At 46.7% G+C, this 22,075-nt stretch overlaps 1 protein-coding gene across 5 annotated transcripts in view; it reads left to right on the forward strand.

The window, feature by feature from the left end:
* The window catches only part of WRNIP1 (WRN helicase interacting protein 1), a 620,345-nt gene that overhangs the window by 540,461 nt on the left and 57,809 nt on the right, over window positions 1–22,075 (forward strand). For all 5 annotated transcript variants that reach the window (XM_069613532.1, XM_069613530.1, XM_069613531.1 and 2 more), the window contains one exon: window positions 19,541–19,620. In XM_069613532.1, the coding sequence (XP_069469633.1) occupies window positions 19,541–19,600 (60 nt within the window). In that variant the 3' untranslated portion in view covers window positions 19,601–19,620. The remainder of the gene's footprint in view (window positions 1–19,540; window positions 19,621–22,075) is intronic.

Below are 22,075 nucleotides of genomic sequence, written 5' to 3' on the forward strand. Positions count from 1 at the left end.
CTATTTCTTCTACCTACCCTTTCCTTCCCATTTTGAAACCTTGTGAAATGCCATTTTGCTCAGTTTTCATTTATGTATTACTTATACTGATGGACTACCTTGCTGAAACTGGTTCACAATCTGATGGGAAGTGTTGCTAGGGTGTGTAAGAAACTGTTTCTATATAACTTGTGCTTTCCCTCCCTTGTGAGGAATTTTTAGAGGATCCCTTGTGTGTAGTTGTCACTGCCGTTTTGCTCAGTTTTCACTCTGGTTCAATTGGGCTACAATTTAACTTGGGAGTGTGTATATTTTTCCTTTGACTTAATTTAACTTGCTTGATGACTGTGATACATGTGTTTTATTAGAAGTGTATAAAATAAATATATATATACTTTTTAAATACAAAGCTTTGGTCAGAGTTTCCTTGTTCCCTAGTCTGGTGGGCCTATTGTGTAATAATAATTACTTCCTGAATACTGCACATCTCCCTCTTGAGATAAGTCTGACTGCTCAGCCACAGCTACCAACTAAATCTTTGTGGTACAGACTGATACCAAAGGGGATTTATTGCTCTCACCTGTAGTCCTAATCTTGTGTAGTGCTCCCTAAGGGAACTGCTCAGGATTCTGACTAACAAAGCTGGTTAAGGTCTTTCTTGCTGGGTTCCACTATAAATTTAAAATTATTAGTTATTGGTTGTTTGATGCTAACAGACATATTTCCCACTAAGCATTGTATATGTGGATTCAGATGATTTATTTGTAGTAGTTCAAACTGTAATGTGTTTTTGATGGCAATAAAAAGTCCTGATGTTGGTCTACTTCGGGGGCCCTTAGGAGCCGGATTCAAGAATACAGAGTACCCATTAACAATTGGAGAGATTTGTAACCAGGTCTCCTGTAGGCAAATGATGTCCTGATTTAATTTTGCCGAACCTTTGCTTGTTGTCATGTGGGTAATACCTCTTATATTCCAGCTCGCTATAGTCAAAGATGAACTCTTAGTTCTCTGCTGTGCCTTTTACTGCAATCTGTGAATTTGAAGCCATATTCAAACATTTGGACAATTGATCATGTTCGTCACTCGGCTTCTGCATTTGGTCTCTGGAGCACGATCTCTTGTTTTTATCGTTTTGGTTCAGTGATTCCTTCTGCAACTGCTTTGCAACGAACCTCGATTTTGGTGGCGGGTTGATAGTTTGCCCTAGGTCTTTTAGTTCAATTAAGTCAAAACCCATTGGTCTCACATATCGAGCCTCTTCCAGTAAAAGATGTTTAATAAGTATGCTGGTTAAGTGGATGATCACTTTGTCCGTTCCATCATCTTCTGCAAATTCAATTGTTGTCAGCTCTCTAGTGGTTAGCAACCTTAGTGCAGGAAGATGGTGAAGTAGTCTGATGACGTTAGCTTGATTCAGAGTAAAACCAGTTATCATCTGTGAGGATACGTTCTAATAATATACAGAACATTGGTTCAGATCATGTTACTGGATTTGCAGGCGAGGATCCTCCAATATGAGGTTCATGGATGACTTCTTGAGGTTTTCTCCTTCTGATAATTCGCAGCGGAGATATCACGTAGCTGTCATTAGTTGATGACTTCTGTTGTCCAAGATGTGTATTCTTGTGCTCATTATTGCCCCTGCTGGTGCATTTAGAGTGCAAATTCCTAAATTTTGCAGCTGTTTGAGTTGGTTCTATTTCTTCCTGTATAATTGTCAATAGCTTTGGGTATACTGCAGCTTTGTGTTCTACCCCTGAACGAGGTTCATTGCTCATTCGAGTCGATGATGATTTTGTGTCTGTCACTGTGTCACCAGTGTGATTTACAGACTTTCCCTGAGAATGACGATGTACAAGTTACGGGCCAACTGGCTTCTTGTTTCACCTTAGTTTACAAATCTCATCAGGGTCACCTTCTGATTCAGATGATGCAGGGACACACGTTGAATCTTCATTATCTGTGGCTTCTGAATCAGACTGCTCTGATGTTGTAATTGAATATGTTGGAGGATCCATGAGATCAATGTTTGAGGTATCAGCAACTTGTATTATCTCTGTCGTTTGTTTGATTTCGAAAATTGTCATTTGTTAATTTTGGTTGAATGGGGTTAGGCAATGTGATAGTTTTGATAAACGTTTTACTTCCATTTGATTTTTGTTTTGTTGTTAGTGGTTAGTTCTTGCTTTTCTTCTTTTGACTAGGCATCTCGTCAATTTTGCCTTTTTTATGTGTCCATTTGTTTTCCCTTTAGTTCCGTTGCTACTGCTGCTTACAGAGCTGTATGTGAATTGGTCTTTATTGGTTTATCAAAAATTGGGCGCATCATCTTTGGTTCAGTTATTGGGGTTGTCAATGCCTGTTCGTTTTCAACAAGATTTTGTTCTTGTGCAATATCGATGGAGGCAATATTAGTTTGAGGGTCTTTCAGTTTCCGAGACCAGCATATTTGATGATTATTTGTCAAGGAAAGGGGGTTAGTGTGAGATGCACATTCCGTGATTGTAGCGCTTGGTTGATTTTCGCTGTGATAAGTCATGTTGTTGTGCGAAGAAGAGCTAGTATTATTTTCTTTAGTTTCGTCCGGTTGCAATAGTAAGTCCGTTTGTACAGTAGTTGATGTTACATGCTTCAGCAACATTGAAGGGTACAAATTTGGATCTACCAGTTCAAGCAATCACGATAGTCTGTGTGCTTGTTTTTCTTTTATAATGGGATCCAAAATAGTGTGGAGTAAAGCCGATACTTTAGCTTCACTTGTGTTGATGTTTTGTTGTACTCCACTTACAAATCCTTCGACATGTATCATTTCCCGAGTGGAGCATGGTGAGAACTGTCGTCTGATCTTTTAATTGCTCACCAATTTGTTTGTACAGCTTCATAAATGGTGATAGAATTGTTGTTAAAGCCGCAATTGGTTGGGATGTTGTCTTGGACTTTGTCTTCTGCAAGGATTTTTTCATCCGTTTGAATCGCTTTAGGAGTGTTAACAGTGCCAAGCTATGTGTTTGATTTCATGAGATCTCCAGGTGGTGGCTGGTTATAAATGGGTGCCACTTTCAAGCCTGGATACGTGATTTTACAAAGTGGTTTAGGGGTTGATTATGATGTGGGTTGTGATGGAGTCCAGCACCAACTAGTTGGTCCTGACTTCAAATTTGTAGTGTTCTGGTTTTTATCCTCAATTATGAGGCAGCTGTCATGATTCTTCACCAGTCTCCATTGTCATTGATGTTTCTGAAAGTAGTTGGTCTGAAATTTGAGTCATTGGTGTCGATGTTACGTACTGACTCAGAAGCCTTAATTTGTTGGACCTGGTCAGTCTTATTTTCAACTGTATGGAGTTGTTTCCATTTTGTATTCGCATAATGGAAGATTTGATCAGTTGATTTATTACATGGTGGCTTAAATGACATGGTTTTCCATATGTTCGAAGTATTTGCACGCTTTACAAAAAATGTAGCTGCGCGTTGTTCATGTAACGTTACATCATGTTTTCTTTTAAGGTCAAATGCTGCAGTTTGTTTTGCCTTTTTGTACTGCGCTTCGTTAGAATCAATTATAGGAACTAGTGGCGCAGAACACATGCAAAAAAGAACATTGGTCTTTTGTAAACAAGTGTAGGTGAAAGGATATGGCTCGGTAGGGCACGCCTTGGCTAAACATTGCCCTCCCACATCAGTCTCCACGGTTCTGTTTCCAGAGGATTCACATACTCACGACAGGCATGGGAGGTCCTGGGCTGCTGCAACGCTCTGGGCTGGCTCTAAATGCGTTTATTTTGTCAAGCACGGATAGCAGACATTCAATATTATTCACGTTAGAGTTGGCATCCTCGCTGGCTTTATCCAGCGTGACCTTGTTTATCACATTGTTCTCTGTGGAGGTATGTGATGTGTGACGTGCCGTTGCAGGAGATTGTAGAATATTAATATGAGAACATGTCCTTGCGGTGATGTTGACATCAACATTAAAGGGAGGCAAGTAGTTGGGCTGACCTTGGAGGTCAAAAAGTGTTAAAGGCAGTGCCAGTATGGACAGCGTTTCTTCCACTATTTTTGAAACATTTGAGCTAGCGCGTGTAAGATCAGCGCTTGCCTCACTCTGTGTATTACACAGTAGTGTGACGCTTTGGGGCTGAACAGCAGAAATAACATCAGAAATGGCACAAGTTTGTTTACTCTCATCAAACTGTAAATCAACAGGTAGTAGAATGGGAATGACAGGGCTGGTGTCCAATACCATCATAGACTGAGAGTCAGAGACAGAGGATGGTTGGTTCAATAAGGCTTAAACAAGGTGAGGGGTGCTCACCGCTCTTGGGTCTGCTGAACTACAGGACTGTCCACCTCCGTCCGCGAACGCTCTACGTTGTGGAAGCTGGTTACAAGCACCTCCTCTTCTCCAGCAAAACTGTACAAAGACTCCAGTACCAGCCACACAGGTCTCTGCACTGCAGGACTGTTCACATGCCTCCCAACCCTCCCCCGCCCCCTGTGACTGTCTGTGCCCCCATGCGCCCGTTACCGTGTCATGCCTCCCGTCCCTTCCCCCGCCCCCGTGACTCTCTGTGCCCCATGCCCCCTGTTACCATGTTTCATGCCTCCTGTCCCTCCCCCGTCACTGTCTTTGCCCCGTTACCGTGTCATGCCTCCCGTCCCTCCACCGTCACCGTCTCTGTGCCTCATGCCCCCCGTTACCGTGTCATGCCTCCCCTCCCTCCCCCGTCACTCTCTGTGCCCCCATTGCCCCCCGTTACTGTGTGCCATGCCTCCCCTTCCACCTCCCGCCCCTGTGACTCTTTGTGCCTCCATCCACCCCTTACCTTTTGTCATGTCTTCCTTCCCCGTGACTGGCTCTGTGACCCCATGCCCCCGTTACCTTTTGTCATGCCTCCCTCCCCCCGCCCCGTCTCTGTGCCCCCATTCCCCACGTTACCTTGTGTCATGCCTCCCCTCCCTCCAAGTCCTCACCCCCTTGCCCTCTGTGCTGTGATAGGCCCCCGTCCCTGCTTCCCTAACTTCTCTCTCTGCCCTACTCCACTGCCCACTCTTATCTTGGTTGCCCCTTATTCCCCTCATCCTTTACCCTCCTCCTGTCTAAGTCTGGCTACACCCCAATTTCCGTCAGGCATAGTAAGTCGTAGCCGCCTGTCTATCAGCGACCTGCCCCTCCTCCTCCCTTCCCCCTCTTTCCTTCACTCCCTCCTCCTGTCCTGCAGCCACTTCTCCTTCTTATAAACACTTGTGTATAGGCGCGTTACAAATGCCATATCATATCATATCATTACTACTATCATTGTCCCTTGACTTCTGATAGCAGCTTGTCTGACCCGCCTTTCCCTCCTTGTTCCTCTCCTCCCCTTCCCTCCCTAGGCTACTCTGAATTGTCTGACCTTCTTGATAGTCTCCTGTTTGTGTCCGCTCCTCCTCACTCTCTCCACTAACCCCTCCCCTGCCCCTCCTCTTGTAATTCTTGCACTGCAACAATTGTCGCCAGGCATAGTAATGCTACTGCTTGTTTGGTCTCCTTTTTCCCTTCCCTTTCTCCCCCTGACTGTTCTTGCACTATCAAAAATGATTACGATAGTTTTTCCTTTCGCATTCTAATTTGTTTCAAGGACCTGTAAGAATGTAACTGTATTCTCCCTTGTTCCCTGCCTCCTTCAAGCGCTTTGAAACACATTGTGTATAGGCGCTATACAAATAAACAATCTCTGTCCAGCTCCGTCCGTGAACGCTCTGCGTTGTGGAAGCTGGTTATAAGCACCTCCTCTTCTCCAGCAAGTAACAACTGTAGAAAGACTACAGTAACAGCCACACAGGTGTATCCACTGCAGGACTGTCCACCTCTGTCCAGCTCCGTCCGCGATGATATTCAATTACCTGGAGGCCTTCCTTCCAGTACTCAGAGGGTAGAGAGTTATCCAAACTGACAGTTTGACCTCCATGGATTACCTGAACAAGCAGGGAGGTACAAGATACACCCCACCCCCTGTGCCTGTTGGCAGTGATGATTTGGGAGTGGGCTATCGAGTATAACATTTCCCTGAAAGCCATCGATCTGCCGGGACTGTGCAATACGGAGGCATCCCTGTGATCTGGTAATTACATCCCCAAGACTTTTTTTTTTCTCAATGGGGTCACCATCAGGTTGACCTCTTTGTCATGGCCTACAACAGCAGGTTACCTCTCTTTGCCTACAGAGGAGGAGTCAAGATAGGATTTCCGTACCCAGTACGTTTTCCCTCTGGCCTTCTCCATTAGCACCACGCTCATCCTGCTAGCCCCTCAGTGGCCTGCTTCTGGTCCTCCCACCTGGATTCCCCTTCAGGCAGCACATTATCTGAATTGACGGCAGGATATTGTCCTCCACCCCTCCGCTCAATTCCGCAGCTTAGCAGCATGGCTCCTGAGCAGCTTGACCCTAGGGCATCTCTGGTTGAGAATATGGAAGCAATCCAGGTAGCCAGGAAGACATCTACAAAAGCCCAGTACAAGAGCAAGTGGACCACATTTTGTTACTGTACTCTGAACAAGCACATCAATCTATAGGCCTGCCCTCTAAACAAGATCCTCTTCTTTGTCTCCTATCTTGCAGCCTCCAGTATCTCGGTTGACTCATGCCGATCCCATCTTTCAGCTATTGCAGCCTACCGCACCACCCAAGACTTGTCTTTTTCAAATGGATTGTGTCCTCCAACGTATTCCACATCTTTGACATGTAATGTCCAAAGCTGTGTACTTCGAAAACCTTTTTGGCAGAGGACGTCCTGCGTCGATGGCGTTAGGTCGATGTCCCTCGAAGGCCTCCGTTGAGGACGACGTCAGCAGATGTTATAAATAGGACGCACAGCGCCCGTAGCCTCAGTTCCGTTTTTTCCGCAAACGTGTTTGCTTCGGAGACTCTGCGCACCTCGTGTATTCCTCGTGAATTTGTCTTCTTCAACCCCTCCAACTCCGCAGTCTGGCTTGAATACTTCCCGGGACTGCAAGTCGAAAATGTCAATTACCGACCCGCATCATATTTGTGGTGCTTGGGTGAGAGTCACGACACTGACGACTGTTCCAAATGCCAGGCGCTAACTTCTAAGGCCTTGCGGGAGCGTAAGGGAAAGCTACAGGTAGGGTAGGGGTTCAAAACCCAGTAAGTCCCGTAAGTCCGCATTGGAAAGAAGTCCTGGGGGGGGGGGGTCTGGGTCCCGGAGTGGTTCCCGCCATTAGTCTTCCTCGTCTCGGCATTCTAGGAAGCGCCATCACCGGTCGCCTTCCCCGTCCTCCTCAGAGGATGGCGCTGCGAGGAAAGTGGCTTGTCCAACTAAGTCCTGGACTCCAGCGGAATGGGCTGCCTTTAGGGAGCAGATGTTGGCGATTTTCCAATCGCAGGGCACGGTTCCGTCTGCGCCTTCTGACGAAGCCGGCAAGGAATGGTCTCAATCCTTGGCTCGCACGCCTTCGTGCTCGGGTCCTCAGCGCAATCCTCATCAGGAACCTTCGAGGTCCTGTTCGGACAAGGCTCAGGATGGTCGCAAGAGACGTGCTTCCAGGTCTTCGTATCAGCCCTCAACGCTGTCGACTTCGGCATCGACGATAAAGCCATCAGCGCACTCGACTGTCGGGGCCTTTTGGCCGAAATTTACCATCGGAGAACCCTGGTACTGTGAATCCTCCCAGGAAGGCTACTTCTGTGAGGCCTGTTATGGACTCCAGACCCTCTGCTGGTTTGAGACCAGACTTTTACCTCCCTCTGGATGACATCTATGAGGAGGAGGAGGAGAGGTCTGATTTCGATCTTGACCCTGTTGAGTCTGATGTGGCTCGTGTCTTTTCTGGAGGCAGTCAATTGGAAGAGTTGAGGCAAACTCTTAATGATGCCAGCGGTTTGGACACTTCTCCGGAAGTGGAATTTGGCAGGCCTGAGCCTGCGACTCATGCCGAGTCGTCCTATAGGAGTCTCATGGCTAGGGACACAGAGTATCTGGGCTGGTCCAGTCCCCCTGAAGCTTTTGTACAGGATAATCTAATGCACATTTTAGATCAAGGTCTGTCCTCTGACCCAGTATTACCTTTTCATCTGACATTACAGAAAAGGGTTGCGGCTGCTTGGCAGTCACCGGAATCTTTTCCGGCTGTAAACAAATCGTTAACCAAAAAATACTGCCCTTCCGGTAGCGACCCCGACTACCTTTCATCTCACCCCACTCCCGAGAGTTTGGTGGTTCAGGCGGCTACGGCCACCTCGAGGTAGGCGGCATACCCTATCCCTCCTGATAGGGACGACAAACGCTTCGACGGTTGGGGACACAAGGTGTTTTCTGCAGGGAGTATGGTGTTGGAAGTCAGCCAACTCCACTTGTGCCTTGGCAAGATTTTCACACTCTCTGTGGAATTGTTTCTCTAGCGGCTGAGCATATTCCAGAAGGGGAAGAAAGGGATGGGTTCCTTGCTCTCGTGCAGGATGGCAAGAATGCCATGCGTGAATCCCTTCAGTCGGGTTTGGACATGGCCGACAGTGTTAGCTGGTCCATGGCTGCAAGCAACGTTATTCACAGATTTTCGTGGTTGCGGAAGTCGGGTTTTGCTCCGGATGTGCAAGCCCATCTTTTGAACATGCTCTTTGATGGCATGCATTTGTTTTGCAGCAAGGCTGACGAGAGCCTTGAGAGGTTGCAGACCTCAAAAGCTGCTGCTAAATCTTTGAGCGCACCTGTGCGTCAACCTCCACCTTTTCGTCCTAGGGGACAGCAGTGGAGCGGAGGTTCTCTTCGTTACTACTCCTCCTTTGGTAGAATGAGAGGCGCCGCCAGTAAAAGGGGTCAGCGTAAAAGTGCCCGTGGTGGTCGAGGAAATAGGTGCCAAAGCCTCTGAGGCAGCTGCCTCTTTGCTTTCAGGCACTGCCGCAGCCGCTCCTAAATAGTCATGAGGGAATGTCCCATGTTTCGCCGGTTGGGGGCAGACTGTCTCAGCATCTCGAAGAATGGGGAGCCATTACTTCAGATGCGTGAGTTCTAGATACAATAGCCCATGGCTACTGCCTTCCCTTCCTACAGCGGCCTCACAACGATCCACCGGGGAATCTCTTTGAAGCTTCCAGATCCGCTCCTTGTGCAGGAAATTTTGACCCTGCTAGAGAAAGGTGCTATAGAACTGGGGCCTGTAGCGGAGAGGATTCCAAAGAAAGACAGGGGAGTGAGACCCATCCTGGATTTGCGTTGGTTGAACAAACTTCTCAGGAAGGACAAGTTCAAGATGGTAACTCTTTCTCAATTCCTCCAGGCCTTTCAACTTCAGGATTGGTTGGTGTCTCTGGACCTACAGGATGCTTACTTTCATGTGCCGAGTCATCCCAAGCACAGGAAGTACCTGAGGTTTGCGGCTGGCGGCTCGCACTTTGTTTTTGGTCCTGCCATTCGGATTGACCTCCGCCCGAGCGTCTTCACCAAGCTAATGGTGGTGGTGGCAGCCTATCTCGGGCGAGGGCGGGAACTCACGTCTACCCCTACCAGGACGACTGGCTGATCCGTGCGCGCTCACAGGCAAGCATTAGCTCACCTCGGACTCCCCTGCCGTTCCCTCCACAAGCTGGGCTACTCCCTCAATTTCAAGAAGTCGCATCTGACACCTTCCCAACAGCTCCAGTACATCGGGACTGTGTTGGACACTTCCTTGGGGAAGTGCTCGCCTCCCAAGGTGAGGGCTCATCGCATTGTGCAGATGGTGGACAAGTTTCAACATGCCCAGAGACTCCCGGCTTTCGAATTCTTAAGGTTGCTCGGCCGCATGGCATATCCTGCATTTTTCTGGTGCCAGAGGCCCGGCTGAGGATGAGATCCCTGCAATCGGTCCTCAAGATGCATTGGCCGCAGTTCTTGGGCAAGATATCGGATCCTGTTATTCCACTCTCGGTCTCCCAGGATCTTCTGTGGTGGGCCAACGAGGGGAACCTGATGAAAGGGGAGCCGTTTTGGCAACAGGTGACTGTAGTGATGGACGCTTCCCTCACAGGATGGGGGCGCTCATGCCGACGACCTGACCGCCAGCGGTCGTTGGTCTCCGCCGGAGTCCAAACTCCATATCAGCCTGTTAGAGCTGAGGGCCATCAGGCTGGCCCTAAAAGCTTTTCTGCCGTCTGTGCGGGGGAAGAGTGTCCTGATCATGACTGACAACACAGTGGCCATGCATTAACTCAACAAAAAAGGGGTGGGTAGGGTCACTCCCATTGTGCAGAGAGGCAATGCAACTCTGGTTCTGGGCAATTCAGCAGGGAATTCCGATCTCGGCAGTTCATCGGGCCGGAGAGGACAATGTGGCGGCGGATGCTCTGAGCAGGCAGAGCACGATCTCTCACGAGTGGGAGTTGGCTCAGGAATTCCTTCTGGAGATCTTCGCCCTTTGAGGAACCCCACAAGTGGATCTCTTCGCCACCAGTGCCAACCGGAAGTGCGAGCGGTTCTGCTCAAGGGAATTTCCTCCAAGAGGAGCCTTAGGAGACGCATTCGTAGTGCACTGGTCATTCCCACTGCTGTACGTGTTTCCTCCAGTCCCCGTCATTCCTCAAGTGCTAAGGAGGTTACGGAGGTTCGGATCCCACATGATCCGGATTGGGCCAGGAGAGCGTGGTTCCCGGACCTTCTAGAAATGTCCATTTGCCCTCTACGCCGTCTTCCCTACCGAGAGGATCTGCTCTCGATGGAGGGAGGCGAGGGTGGTCAGTTTCTCCATCCAGAGGTCAGGACTCTCGACCTTCACGCTTGGTATCTGAAAGGTTGAGGTATAAGGATTGGGACCTTCCCCGATGACGAAATTGGAGGTGTTGCTTTCGGCCAGGCAGCCAGCAATAAAATTCCTGTACCGTTGGCGTAGGTTTTGCGATTGGTGCAGAGGACAAAATGTTGATCTTTTTCAGTGTTCCATTCCCATAGTTTTGTCTTACTTGCTTTCTTTGGCCCACAGGGGCCTTCAAGTGGGTTCCATTAAAGGTTACCTGGCAGTGCTGTCTATCTTCAAGCGCTCGTCTGAAGAATGTTCTTACTTTAAGATTCCTTTAATTTCCCAATTTCTTAAAGGGCTCACTATTGTGTTCCCGTTGTCCCCTTTCCAGGTGCCGGTTTGGGATCTGAATTTGTTGTTAAAATTCCTGATGGGTGCTCCTTTTGAAACTTTGCACTCTTGTCCTTTGAGATCGTTGTCTTTCAAGGCAGTGTTCTTGGTTGTGGTTACTTCCGCTCGCAGAGTGAGTGAATGGCAGGCACTTTAATCTAAGCTGTCCTTTACTGTGTTCCACAAGGATAGGGTTGTACTGAGGGTACGTCCTTCCTTTCTACCTAAGGTAGTGGCTGAATTTCATCTGAGCCAGAAAGTGGTACTTCCTGCTTTCTATCCTGCTCCCCATCCTGGTAAGGAAGAGGAGCGACTCCATAGGTTGGATCCTAGGAGAGCTCTGAGTGTTTATATTTCTAGGATGTCCAGGGTCAGATTGAACAATCAACTATTTGTGGGATATACTGGACACCGATTGGGCCTGGCTGTTACCAAACAGACCTTGTCCAGGTGGATTATCCTCACTATTACGGAATGTTACCGATTGGCGGGTAAGGACCCTCCTGAAGGGTTGTGAGCTCATTCCACAAGGGACGTGGCTACTTCCACGGCCCTCCAACGGGGAGTCCCTATTAGGAATATTTGTGATGCAGCCACATGGGCTTCTAGCCACACCTTTGTTAAACATTATTCCCTGGATATGATCCATGGTCAAAATATGGCCTTTGGTAAGGCGGTTCTTTATTCCGCCGTCTGATTGGGTACCCTAAATTCTTTTCGCTCCTTCATTTTCTGGTACTGCTTTGGGAGTCTGTCAAAGATGTGGAATACGTTGGAGGACACAATCCATTCGAAGAACGAGTTACTTACCAACTGGTATTGGTAAGTTTGGATGTTCCTCAAACGTATTCCACATCGCCTTCCCAGCCTGCCCCTCTGGAGAATTTCCTATCCGATTGCAGCTTACGTTTCCGCAAGGCTATGTGCAGTCAAGCAGGCATTGGATAGGTGCCACACATTATGGAGGAAAAAACATAAACTGAGGCTACGGGCGCTGTGCCTCCTATTTATAACATCCGGTCACATCGTCCTCGATGGAGGCCTTCGAGGGACTTCTACCCGACGCAGGATGTCCTCTGCCTAAAAAGTTTCCAAAGTACACAGCTGTGGACATTACATGTCAAAGATGTGGAATACATTGGCGGAACATCCAATTGAAAGAACGTTACCAGTTGGTAAGTAACTTGTTCTTCTATCTCAAACCTGATTGTGCAGAAGCACCCGAAGGTCTGACCAGACTCTATCCTCTGGTGAAGAGACCTTGGAATGTGAACATTGTCCTATCCTCATTGACGCTCAAAATCTTTGAACCTTTGACTTGGACGGAGTTGAATTTTGTCATGGATGGTGGCACTTTTGATGGCTGTCACATCTATGCATGGAATCAGTGAGATCCAAGCTCTGTCAGCACAAAGGTTATTTGTTGCTGTGGAATCTCCCATCAGGATGGAGGAAAAGGGACGTTGGAGTAAAAAGGTTACTCACTGTAGTGTCTATTCTTCAAATTCATTGTCCCCTTTAATGCATATGACCCATGCTCCGTCCCTATAAATCGGTAATATGGTGCTAGCCAACGAGTGGTTAAGGACCGATGGGCGAGTCTAGTTGGAGGAGTCCGCCTGGTTGGACACGCCAGTGCATGTAATAAATTTAAAGGAATGGGCAGACTAGGACTGCAATAGTCACTACAATGAGTAACTTTTTCTTTCCTTTGAACACTACCTTCCCATTTGCAGCTCCTTTTACCAATCTCCCAACCCCAGCCTCTAGGTGGCTGTATTCGACTCTCTCCCCTCCCCACTAGTCTGTGTTGGGAAATGCTCCTGTGCACTGTTGGTGACTTGCATTTGTGGATTGGAGTTACCCTACTTAACCAATTGCAAACTGGTTTTTAACCAAATTTTTGGCAGAATTTTTGCTCTACTGCTAGTCTAGAAAATGCCCTACCATAGCATAGACGATATATTATGTTGGCCGCAAACCAACCGCATCATACATCTAGCATCGCCAGTACAGAATCATCAGCATAACCATAGAGCGTCCATTTTGAATTAATAGAATTCGCCATTTTGTAATTTTCGCTTTCCTTGCTTTTCTGTTCAAAATGCTTTGCTGTAAGTGAATTCTATTTCGTTTTGCTCATACACAGAGCAAGGCCACAAGTTACATGTTGAAAAAACTAGCCTAGACAGCCCAGACGGCGATGCCCCGGTCTCCTCCCTCACAAGTCCTTGGAAGTAAGCAGTAAGGCATTTAATCACTATGCAGGTGCCAGCTAGTCTTGCTGAAATGGCACAAACTGTAGAAATAGGCAGTTAATGGCTTGAATTATACTCTTTTGCGGCCCCCCTTCACTGAGCCCCTGTAGAGCGAGCTGACCTCTAGCTCACGAATAGAAACTCGAAAATAGTGAGGCCTGCAATGTGTCTCCAACGACCACAGCTTGCTAGTAGAACAAAAGTACTATGTTCCCTAAAACAAAGAATCGTGTCTGCAGCTTTGCAAGATTGCAACTGTTGCTGAATAAATATCTTAAGGGTGTCATATTCATCATAATTGTCAATCATCGAACCATTGCAAAGAAAGATACATTATGGGCGGTTTTGAATGTCACTACTGATAATATGATGGTCATTTTGTATATATGTAACTGATGTATAATGCTCGCTCTCTTGCGTCTCACGAGGTCTGGGTGGGACGTGAGACCCAGTCGGCCGACTGAGACCATTTGCTTTGCATTATTCCCTAGATTTTGGAAATTGAACCTAGTGTCTGGCGTATCAGTTTGTGTGTGGTGATTGTGCCTTGTTTCCATGCACGAGGGTCCCCTAGGGGCCATGTCAGTACAGTGCACCAATTTAACCCATTATTCAAAAATGGTCAGGGGGAACCATAACCCACACCCCCCGCGACCCTCCAGTTAAAATAGTGACCGGCTGCCACTGGTAGTAGGGGATAATATTAGTGGTTAGGGAGGCCTGGGATATGGTGGAAGCAGCTATTTCTAGAGAGGGGCAGAGGGTAGGGCTTCCCTAAAACCCTGCTCAATTCAATAATCAAAACCCCTGAACCATCTATGGCCGTTGGCATGTTCCTTGAGCCACCTGTGACACAAAGCTCATCTAATCGACAATGGTTGGGGATGTGGGCATGCCTACTTCAGCTGTGCCCATCTCCACAGCCCTCTGTTTTATAAAATGTGGCCAGGAAACCTTATCAGCAATGGATTCTTATTTGGATACTTAAAGGCACAATATCGAAAAAAGTAAGGTTTTACCTTAGATATATTCTAATACATTTAATGCAGTGTCCCCATTATTTCATGACCCCACACGTGTGACAGTCTGTGCTTTTCTACCTCTAAAGTGTAACCCAGTTTTGATACTCATTAAAGAGCTCTTAGATCTAAGACGGACGATGGGGATATGCATCAAAATATATTGGTCTTTGTGTATCTTGGGGAAGTAAATTGGGGTGATGTGGTGTTCATTGTAGTCACTTTGAGGAACTCATAGTGGCAACAGTAAAGACAGACACAGGGGATCGCAGTTCAAGGGTGTTTATTAAACTATATTAGGGTTGGAAAAATGCCTAATCTAAACCTATTTCTAAAATGGGAGCAAGTTACGACCATCAAATAATAAGGCAGTCGAAGTGGTGTCTTGTCAAATAAAAAAAGAACTTTTGCCAATCCTTACAACTAAATACAAAAGTAATGTGGGATAGTGTTCACAAGAAAAGAAAGAAATGTTCACAAATGAGAAGTCAGGATGTTCTAGCCAGAGGGGTGGGGGGGGGGGGGGGTCTCCCTTCTCCACATTTTTTTGCACGGGACAAGGCAGGACTTCTGAGCACAGCACACAACTGGGCTTCTCCAGCATGAGAGTGTGGCTCTTCTTAGCGATATCCAGATCCTTGGTGGTCAAGTCTCTTTTACACAAAGTCTCTTGCTCTGAGGGCCTGATGTATCAAAATAATAAAACAAAGAGTTCCATTCAACACATACAGGACTACAGTCCCTTTCAACGACATCAGGACCTTTGGTGGTTAAGTCTCTTTCTGCAAAATCCTCTAGCCTCCGAGGGCCTAATGTGTTCAAAATAACAAAACAAGTTCCTTTCCGTATGTACCTTGGGTGATGACTCTTAACCACTGGATCCCCCTCTTCCGGGCTCAGACTCCTCAAATATCAGCCTCGCTCCATCGGGTTCACTGTGGTACAACACTTGCAAGCCTCTCTCCCTGTCTTGGTTATCAGCAGAGGAGGGTTCCTTGCACCGTTGACATCTGCTACAGCACACATCGGCTATTGTTCGCGGTTTTATGCTGTCTTTTATCTTCCTTTGTCCCTCCCCCTGTTCTACACCCTCCCCCCTCCTTTGCTCCCTTCCTCCTTAGTACTTATGTTTTGCAAAATGTGGAATTTCATGTCCTATTCTGAAAGACACTTGTCCTGTCTTCCTCTCCCCCTCGTCCTTCTCTTACCCTCCCCCCAGCACTATCTGAATCATCAGCAGACCTAGTAAAATAGTTGCCTTGTTCTGTTCTCCTCCTTCTCCCTCTTTCCAATCCCCCCGGCCCACCCTCCTCCTGTTTTCTTTCCGGCACTACCTCAATTGCCGTCAGGCATAGTAATGTAGCTGCTTGTCTGTCTTTCTCCTGCCTACCCCTCCTCCCAATCACTGTTTTTACTCTTCAGATATGTCCCCCAAACATATCTGTTGCAGCTTGTTTGTCCTCCCCTCCCTTTATGTTCCCTCCTGATCCCCCCCCCTCCAGCACCATCTGAATTGTCGTCTGACATAGTAAAATTGTTGCTTGTTCTTTTCCTCTCCCTCTTTCCAATCCCCCGCCCCACCCTCCTCCTGTTTACTTTCCGGCACTACCTCAATTGCCTTCAGGCATAGTAATGAAGCCGCTTGTCTGTTTTCACTCTCCCTCCCCATCCCCTTAGCACTTGCACTATCTGAAATGTCGTCAGGCTGATTATGATAGTTGATCTTTATTCTTTTCACATTCTGACTGTTTCAAGGACTGAAAGAATGTTCATTGTACTTTTTCCCATGTTCCCTCCCCTCCTTGAAGCACTTTGAAACACATTGTGTATAGGTGCTATACAAATAATCAATCTATCTTTCTGGGAGGCTTTGCGGGCCTGGGCCGAAAATGGCACTTCTCTCCTTGTTGCCCCTTCCATTCTCACCACTTATTATCTCCTCTTGAACTGCCGTCCTGGACAGCTATCTCGTCATGGGGTCTGCCTTTCTCGCAGTGTGCTCTTGTGCTCCATCTTTTATCCCTGTGTGGAAAGGCAAGGGCCGTCGGGTATGTGTTATTATTAATTGCCTGACTCTGACTGACCATTGTGTTAACCTGACAGTTAACCATTACAGGGACATTTACTGTACAGCCATTTTGTGAGTAATTTCCATTCTTTCTCTTGTCTCCAACTTTCTTGTTTACCATTACCTATAGGCACCCATGCCCGGCGTCTCAACCCAGCGCAGGTTTGGGCCCACACTCCTCCCATCAGGATTGTTTAGGAGACGTTTACTCAACATTTCGGAGCTGCACGCGCACCACCTACCACTATGCCAGCTGCCGATTGGAGAGCTCTAGTCTCTATACTCATGACGGTACACTTCCGTGTACACGTTGCCAGGTGACCAAGACGCCGGCTTTGCAGAGCCCCACAGTGCATGCGCACTGGACTAGCGCATAGAATAAGGCGCATGTGCAGCACCGCATAGCCCTGTAATGTCGCACAGCTCCTTTTCGAACTGACACAGGCAGCCGGAGCACCGTACTGTTGACTGGCTCCCGAATGAAAGGTAAATCATTGCCCTGTCAGTTAGCCACTGTCTGACCATCCTTCCTCCAGTTCAGGCACTAGTCATGCAGTTTTTCTAATTTTGACCATTTCCTTGCTCAGGCAGTCGCTTGCTGCTCATTTCAGCTCCACGTGCAGCGTCCAACACGCCAACAATTTTTTTTTTAGCCCACGCACTGCATAGCAGCTACAGAACTCCATGGGATTGCTCTGCAGCACCATCTAAAGGTACTACCCTTCACCTCAATTTTTTACTCACCCCACGTATTTTGGATTGGGCAATGAAGGGGTAGTTGGGTAAGATTTGGCACTAGAGCTCTTCCAATGTACGTATCCTCCATCTAGTGTATTTGGGCAGCATGCCCTTTCTAATTTTAATTTTCATAGGAGTATTTAACACATTTGATTTTATTTCTACCAGCCTGTGTCATTTTTCTAGAATCCAGGTCGATCTGAGTACATACCCCCCCCTTTTTTACCACTGTGTGCCCTTCACTTTCTTGTTACTTCACTTCAGTAACCCTAGCTCCCTTAATTTTCCACAGGGGACTCCTTTCCTTGGCTCCATGAAGAAGGCTGTGACCCACTAAAGCCGAAACGTCCTGGGAATCCTTTACCCTAGCGGTGTGGCGGGGTCCCCCCTAAATCCCAGTTGAGATTTACTTCAGTGATGTCGATCAACTACTTTTTGGTCACCCTTTAGCCTGGCTTAGTTAGACCTATCCAAGGACTTTTACTCTTGAGGATAACTTTCTACAATTAGAAAAACAGAATGTACTAGTAGCAACAGAATGTCTTTATACTTCTGTCAGCATGCACTTGTATGACTTTGTCTTATCCTTTGCTACATGTCTTTTTTCTATGTGTGACTTTGGTGAAAAAATGTACACCCATATATTTTGTACTTACAATTTCTTCACAAAAATATGTAAAAGAACAAGGACAGCCACTTAAAAGCTGTTCTTTTGCAGACTAATGATCTAGCACAAGTGGATTATTATGGTTTTCTCATGTACTGCTATCCTTGGTAAATAAACAAATTGTGACACCCAACGATAACGCATTGTCTTTAAACCTAGACTGCAATCAATAAGCGGCAGTCAGCTGAGACTTCTCCAGTCAGGACACCCCCCCTCTTTGTACACATTTGTTAATGGCCCATAGTCCTGAGTCTGGGTAGGGCTCTCCCTCCCTTATCTTACCATTGTGTTGCGACATGTCAGGTAAACGGCTCTGTTAGTCCGTTGTTTTTCACAGTATGGGATAGTGTTTGTGTTGGAAAAGGGGCAGGGGTAGAGTTTGTAAATATACTCGTCCCATGTTTTCTGGTGAGCTCGGAATGGTTTTGTGAAATGAGTAGGAGGGATTGTGGGAATTATAGATTTTTGTCAGTCGAGTAGGAGTTCGGAAAATGATAATCAGAAGGACTGGGAGAAGAATGACTGGGAGTACTCGGGTAGGTAACCGGAAAAGAGGGAGATGTAGTGACCCATGGGAATGTTGTTCAGGTTCCTAAATTGGTTTCACAGACAAGGAGGGGTTGTTGGATTTTGATAAGGGAGAATGACTGTGGGAAAAGGGGTTTAATTTGGAATAGCCTATAAAGGCCTCAAGGACTTTGTCCTCCTCCCTGGTGGAATACCGTCTCGGGAGGATAGTTCATGGGCAACGTGCTCGCCTCGAAAGCAAGACGACACGGAGCAATGCAGGTTCGATCCCCGGGTCCGCGCTTAGAAACCCCTGGGTATTAAGCATGTTATAAATAACCTATCATATCATACTGCGTCTCACCTGGGCATTTCCCAGAGCATAACCCTGGGTTCCCCTACCCAGATGATCCTCCCTCGCTCGTCCTTCCCCTCTGGTTTCTCACATCATGTTGATCTAATCCTTATCTACTTTGTTCAATCATTCTTCATTGCTAGATTTAATCTAAATGTAGACATTGTGTTGTCATTGAGTTGTCTTAAACAATACAGACTTTAGAAAACTGAATCGTTGTATTTCAAAAACATGTTCTGTTCATAAGTCTTGAAGCAAAGCTGAAGATTGATGGCTGTAAGGTTTTGAATTGATCAGAACCTCGGGCACTGCTATGGGCAACCCTCCAGACCATCGCTTTTCAGCTTTTCAGCCTGCCAAACCACTAAAGACTGGGAAAGAGCCCTTGGTGACAGTACCAGACTGACTTGCATATGCTTGGTCCCCTCTTGCAGTGTTACAGATGGGTTCAAAACGGTGGTAAGGAAGGTTGGTTGCTCCAAGCACTGCTATTGGTTAAGATTAATTAAAACCTTCCAGCCATCACTTTTTTGTTTATAGAGCCCTAGCTATGCCATATATTTTAATTCAGTTTAAAAATCTGGAGGTATAAAACAGGTTTTTTTCTGTCTTTTGACTCAGTGGTAAATGCTTTCACTACATAAAATGTGTTCATATAAAAAAATTAAAAAACTGTCAACCGAAGGTTTCCCTGTTTGTATTTACCCACATTAGTGATGTCTGTTTTGTGCGCTAAAGTATTAAGGGGTCAGGTTTAGAGAAAAATGAACGTATTGTTTAGCATTTGTTTGTGTCACTTAGTTGCTGATTTGATTCACCATCCGTATCCTACCAATTTTCTTTGCAGGGCTTGCAGATCCATCAGCCTTACCTCAGGCAGTTGCTGCTTTTCAAGGGTGTCATTTGATTGGCATGCCAGAGTGTGAGGTAACGTATTCACCCATTTGTGAAACATTTTATGTATTTGTTAACATTTTTCTTTAATTCATTGACTTCTTTGGTCTCAATGGTTAGTTTAATATTTAAAGGCGAAGTTCACTCAAAAATGGTATACTTTAAACATGTTGGCCATAAAAAAGTTACATTAGCACGATTCTTATAAAAGGTTCCTATGGAACAAAAATGTGTGAATGAGATTTCGAGTCCTGCTTTGCAAGCAATTGGAGGCAGCCCAGTTTCATGGGCATGAGTTAATGCTTTGCTCTCTTGACAACAATCGGGCAAAAGCCCCCTACTGGTAGCTTTTTCTTATTACTCCCGGAGAACACAGCAGTTTCAGAATCCAAAACAGTGGACTTGGGAAGTGGTTGTCTACGACAGAGCGAGGGAGGATTTGGGCGCTAGCCTGGGACAGACCAGGGTGCGAGCAAAGGAAAGAAGGATCACTCTGGAGTCAGCTCAAATGTAGGGAGAAACCCCGTTCGGTAGTGCAGGCAATGGTGACTTCCCAAAAACCCACAGCACCCTGCGGGTAGTCAATAGCACAGAACGGATGCCCGAAGCAAAGCAGTCTCCTCCAAAGAAGCGCTCTGGGGAAGGGAGGCAAAAAGAAATCTAACTAGGCTGCAGAGCCCTGACGCCAGCACTACTGCGATCAGTCGCCTAGGAGAATGAGAACCACTGGGAGGACCACCCCCTACGCAGACATCTCCTGGGTACTAGCAGCATAGAGCATTCACCTGCACCGAGCAAGCATCTCCAAGCAGAGCATGCCTGCTGAACACCCCAGCCTCCCATGGGCCAGTGCGGGCTGAGGACTAACCCGAGCCATGCACCAGATCTACACACACTGTGAAAAGACAGCCATGTACTTGCACACCATGGAGGTGTGGAAGTGCTGCCCCCAGGAACAAGCTTTGCTCGCCTTCCCTTGCTCTGCTCCTCTGCACAGAATGGCTGCAACCGCTCACACCTCCACCACAGCAGGAACCAATTTGGAGCAGTCAGTCGCAGCCTGCGACAGGCTCATTTATCGATCACTCGCTCATGCTCGGATATTGAGCAGCCCAGCAGCATCGTCACCTGGAATTATTTATTGCTGGGACTACAACAGGAGGTTACTTTGGCTGCTTTCACTGTGCAAGCTTTCGGGAAGGTAGGCGCTTTGTTCTCTACTGGGCATTAATTAGCCATGTGTCAATTATAAGCATTTTTTTCAGTGCATTTCAAGTGCCGATGTATATTGCAATGTGTCAGCAGCACACTCTGAGTCCTGCACATAGAATCATGTTTCACTTGCTCTCCTAAATCTGCTCTCAAACTTGAAAAAGAAGCATGTGCTCTCTCGGTGGATGTCCAACCTGGGGCAGCACCTCTCTGGTCACCACAGGCCTGGGGGAGGGGAGTAACCTGAGGCCACACACACTAGCCAGGGAAGGAAATCTCCCACAGACATCCAAGTTCAACATTATTGCTGTAATGGAGACAGCAGGCAGCCTGTACTTTTGAATGACCTTACCTGTGCCGCAAGCCATGAGGTCCGCAGTGGTGTGCTTCATTGAATGAAGAGATGCTGAGGTCATGAGCAACCGTTTTTCCTGCTCTCCTGCTTTTGGGGGTATTTGTATTTATTAGACTTATATAGCGCTTTATACCAAAGCGCTGATATAGCGCTTTATACCAAAGCCAGGTATGGCCTGCAGAGTGGATGCTGAAAACTGCTGCTCTCCGGCAGCAATAAGCAAAAGCTCCCAGTAGGGGGCATTTGCTGGATTGTTGGCACGAGAGCACAGCATTAACTCAGGCCCATGAAACTTGGTCTGCTTACAAAATGGCTGCCTCCAAGTGCATGGAAAGCAGGAGTCGAAAATGTAATTTTAATAATTTATAAACATTTATAAAGAATAACATTTTTGAGTGAACTTCCCCTTTAAGATAGAAAAGGGTTGATATACCAACATCTTTTCTACTGAAGACATCCTGATGTTTTCCTGAAAAGGTTGTTTGCATCTGGATTCTTTGTTAACCAGCTTCAAAGTTCTACACCCCAGAAGAGTTTTTTTAGTATTGGATTTATAGTACATTTGCATTCGGATAGCCTGTAGTGTCCAGGTGCACCTTCTAATGTATGTGATCAACTGACTTTTTCTCTTCAGCACTAAGGAACAGCCACAGATATGGCCTCTTGAAAGACCTTTGTGCATCTCGTTTAACAGGTGAAATGGCTTTATCCGCGTGTTTCGCCTTTCTTAATGGGAGTCTCCAAGCATTAATCCCGGTAGCTGTTCTCCAATACTGCTAATAGCATGGCAGAGTACCTCCCAGATTGTGGATATACTGTGCTGCTGATAATGTTGGCTTGCTTGAGAATGTAATATAGTCTACTCTGTCCTTGACAAATGATTGTACCGTAATAGAGCCCACTAAAAACTCAGAGTTATTT

Source organism: Ambystoma mexicanum, chromosome 5p (assembly GCF_040938575.1).
Source record: "Ambystoma mexicanum isolate Mex_15411 chromosome 5p, UKY_AmexF1_1, whole genome shotgun sequence".
Taxonomy (NCBI): domain Eukaryota; kingdom Metazoa; phylum Chordata; class Amphibia; order Caudata; family Ambystomatidae; genus Ambystoma; species Ambystoma mexicanum.